The following is a 3852-nucleotide window of genomic DNA, read 5'->3' on the forward strand; positions in this document are numbered from 1 at the left end:
GAGGACAAAGAGGGCGGGAGAGACAGGGAGGCTGGGCCGGCGAGAATGAATGAGAGGGAGGAGGGGGAGAACTTTGACACTGAGGGCCAAAGGGACAGGTTTGCCAGACAGGAGAGGATTCAGAGAGAGAAAGACAGACTTTAGACTTCTGAACTAGTCAGTAACAACACGCCTGTCCCTCAGGCAGAGGAAAAAGAAAGAGGCAAAAGAAGAATGAGAGAGTTGATTATCTAGAAAAAGGGTGCATAGCTTCTCTGTGACTGTGGTGGGATTGTGTGTTTGGGAGCCTGAACTTTTGATTCAGTATGGATGGGAATTCCTGCTGTGCTTGTCCGATGGGGATTATTCCATGAATTGCTGGCTCTTGTAACTGATAGCTGATGGCGATGACAGCCCTGTTCAGAATGAAGTGGGGACATAAACCTCAAGTGGTCCAGCCTAAACCTCAGGCGCCAGTGCCCCATCTGCCCAGCGAGGATGATGATGATGACGACGATGAGACATTGTCCATGAGAGCTCCGATACGCAGGAATTCACGGTTTTACCGTTCAATGAGAAAGAAAAAGTTGTCTTCATCTTCAGAACAACAAGAAAGTGAGCATTCCATTTATTTATTTATTATTTGAACTCTAGAATACATAAAAACAACAATAAAACCACTACAACTTAAACATTTAAAAATCTAAAATTAAAAACTTTTGGGAAAAAAACCCTATAATATAGGCATAATAGTAATAGGGGTGCAAGAGATATATCGGCTGATGATTAATGCGCATCTAGTCAGTAAAGCGCTTATCTAATCAGCAGTAGGTTAAATCCCATCAGGTGCATGAATCTAAGCTGATAATAAAGTGGATTTGCGCTGTTTGTCAGTTAACAACTGCTCTGTGTTGAAATCACGCACCTGATTGAATTTACCACTGATTAAATAACCGGCTTTACTGACTAGATGTGAACTAATCATCGCCGATATATCGCGCACCCCTAAATAGTATACAGATAATATCAGCTTTATTGTTAAATTATATTATAATAGGTAAATGATAAATGATGTTATAAAAGGGTGAAGCTTTGAGCACAACTTTTTATGAGACACAATGCAGCCAATGCTTCTAAAACTGATATGTTTGTTGTATTAGCGTTACCTAGCAAATGTGGTGGGGTCTATGCCCTGTTGTTCACTGTATGTTGTAAAACAGTTTTCTAAGGTTTGTGTAGACTAGCTTTACCGAAAATTAACCCTCTTGGTTTTACTTGTGACCTTTACTGCGCAAAACTCTTTATTGGCATCTATAAAGGTTAAATGAAGAACATGCACTGACCTTTCCATTCAAGGTTCTTTAGATTATTTAAATGTTCTTCACACTAACTTTTTTTAAGAACCATCACAGAAGGGTTCTTTTCTTCTATGGCTTCGCTGTGAAAACCTCTTTATTTTTAATAGTGGAGGTGAATCCATAACTGAAATCAATGCAGTTTTACACAAGTATCAAAAGTTAATTGCTACTTCAAGAAGTTAAGGCATGTTTGCTGAGTTTGACGCATTAAATGGATTCTTTTGATTTGATGCCACTGAAGAGTGACAGCAGTGATAGAGATTTTCTGAGAGAGCGAATGGAAGCACATGATTCTGCCCCGCGGTAAATTGCAAAGCGCCCGAAACTCGAGAAACTGGTTTAATTGTTTTTATGAGCACGAGCGTCAAATCAGCCATTGTGGAGAATTTGAATGATAAAATAACCCGATATTCTTAGGTGTGTCTCTGTTGTTGAGATTAATCTCCGTAGATGACACTGTGATGTTCCTCTTGAAAGCATTAGAAAGGCCTGCTCTATTATTGTCATGACAGTCCAACTTAAACCCATAAACAATGAAACTGACATCCCTTTCATCAGCGCACCTCCGTAAACAATGAATCTTACATAATCTCTACATATGTTGCAAAAAATTGTTTTTGAAGCGATATTAATAGTAATGTTGGGCAAGTGTTCATGATGATGTGTTGGATAGGTCATATCTGTGGTCTATAAAAGCTCCTTTATGGTGGCCGCCATTGAGATCACATGAATATTGTTCACTTTATCTTGGTAGCCATCTCATTATCAGTCACATTTGGTTGCAGAATTAATAATTGATGAATATAGGGTATGGTTTCAACTGAAGACCTTTGCTTTTGTGTGATGGTACCTCCACATCAGTAGGTGTCAGTATAAAGTCCAAGAGACCACTGAAGAGGGCTATATGTTAGCATTTCTAGTTGCTCTGCTAGCACGTAAAACCCTGAAAGTGCTCAAACTTTGAAGTGACTGACTTTGCTTCTTGGGTATTCAATTTTTGTGACCATTTTTGAACCCACATTACACTATCAGACCGTAAACCGATACCTCAAGTCAGTTTCACAATTCTAACTGATCTAAAATGTGTCACTGATGAAATCTCTTGTGACTTTCTGTCTTTCAAAAAATGACTTTTATCAGAATATGCTATTGAATGGCTGTCAGTTGAGGTTTTTTTTGCTCACATGTTCTAGGCCTATTTATGTAATCAGTAACTGCTAAAGCTGACCAGCAAAACAACACAGCATGATATTTTATTAGTTAGGCCAGTAAAATACATCCTTGGTGTATAGATCATACACTGGTTTCTTCATCACCCATTAACACATTAAACCCAATGCTGTGTGAAGTCCTTGGCAATCAGCATCTTTTGCATTTTATGTGACACAGTTAATGATTGTATTATGCATAGGCCCTCACCTGTTTTTCCAGAGAAAGATGTTTTATATGGCTGAACAAATTAATTCTGTATATTTGCTTAAAGCTAGTATAATGCACACCTACCTTCTTTTGTCAAAAAAAAAAAAAAATGAAACTTTGCTTTTAATTAGGCTATCTAAAGAAAATGTCAATGTTAATGCTATTATAATCTTAAATTGCTTTGTAGGCATCGTCATTTTTGACTAACAGCCCTCTTAAATGGTGGATTTGCAATATGTTAATTGGTGTTCATTTGAGTAGATAAAAAGGAGAAAACTTGTTGTTTTCTGCTCATAGGAAGACATTTAATTGTTTAGAGAAGAGAAGTTCTGAATGCTTCTCATAACATATTAACATGGATAAAAGTAATATGATGTTTGTTAAGTGAATAAAATTCAAGAACCACTCTTAGTGTGTTCATTCATTTAAGGATTTGTTAAACCAGAGTCTTTAGTAAACATTCTTTAAAATATCTGGCTCACAGGGGTCACTTGCACCATATGTTTAGATTCATTAAAAAATAATAATAATAATGAAAAGAAATCGTGAGACTTCATACTCCCAATCCAACTACAGTACATTAATTGTGTGAAATATTGTTAATTTGTTCTTGAATCTGACCCTGAATGCACTTTTTAAAAAATATCCAGCTCATGAGTCACTCGTGGTTGCAAAGGATGTTTTAGAGTCACTAAAAATATCCAGTTCTTCAGAGTTCATACTCGCAAATCTGACTGCATTATAGCTGTAGGTATGTTTTTGATATATATATTTTTTTCATCAATTGGATTCCAATGCATTTGAATGTTTTCTAATCTCGAGATACAATTTAGGAAGAAGATAGAATGCAAAATATGATGTCAGGTTGCGTGCAGCCTGCGAAAACAACTCAATAAAATAAACGTTTAATATTATTTTTCAATACACAGCCATTTATCGCAACACATTTAATTGAGCCTGTAAACTGGGTTAATTGGCCTGTTGTTTATTTTTATATGACGCTTCAGATTCAACAGGTCGCTCCACTGATTATTATCTATGTTCATCATGTCTGAGACACTGCTAAAGTTTTAAGTGCATCTGGGTGACTTGCTTA

General features: G+C 36.7%; 1 protein-coding gene across 1 annotated transcript in view; it reads left to right on the forward strand.

The window, feature by feature from the left end:
* The first annotated feature begins 380 nt into the window (after positions 1-380).
* The window catches only part of LOC113053945 (neuropeptide FF receptor 1), a 16094-nt gene continuing 12622 nt past the window's right edge, over positions 381-3852 (forward strand). The window contains exon 1 of the mRNA XM_026219101.1: positions 381-594. Coding sequence (XP_026074886.1) covers positions 381-594 — 214 coding nt within the window. The remainder of the gene's footprint in view (positions 595-3852) is intronic.

This window comes from Carassius auratus, chromosome 35, assembly GCF_003368295.1.
Source record: "Carassius auratus strain Wakin chromosome 35, ASM336829v1, whole genome shotgun sequence".
NCBI lineage: Eukaryota > Metazoa > Chordata > Actinopteri > Cypriniformes > Cyprinidae > Carassius > Carassius auratus.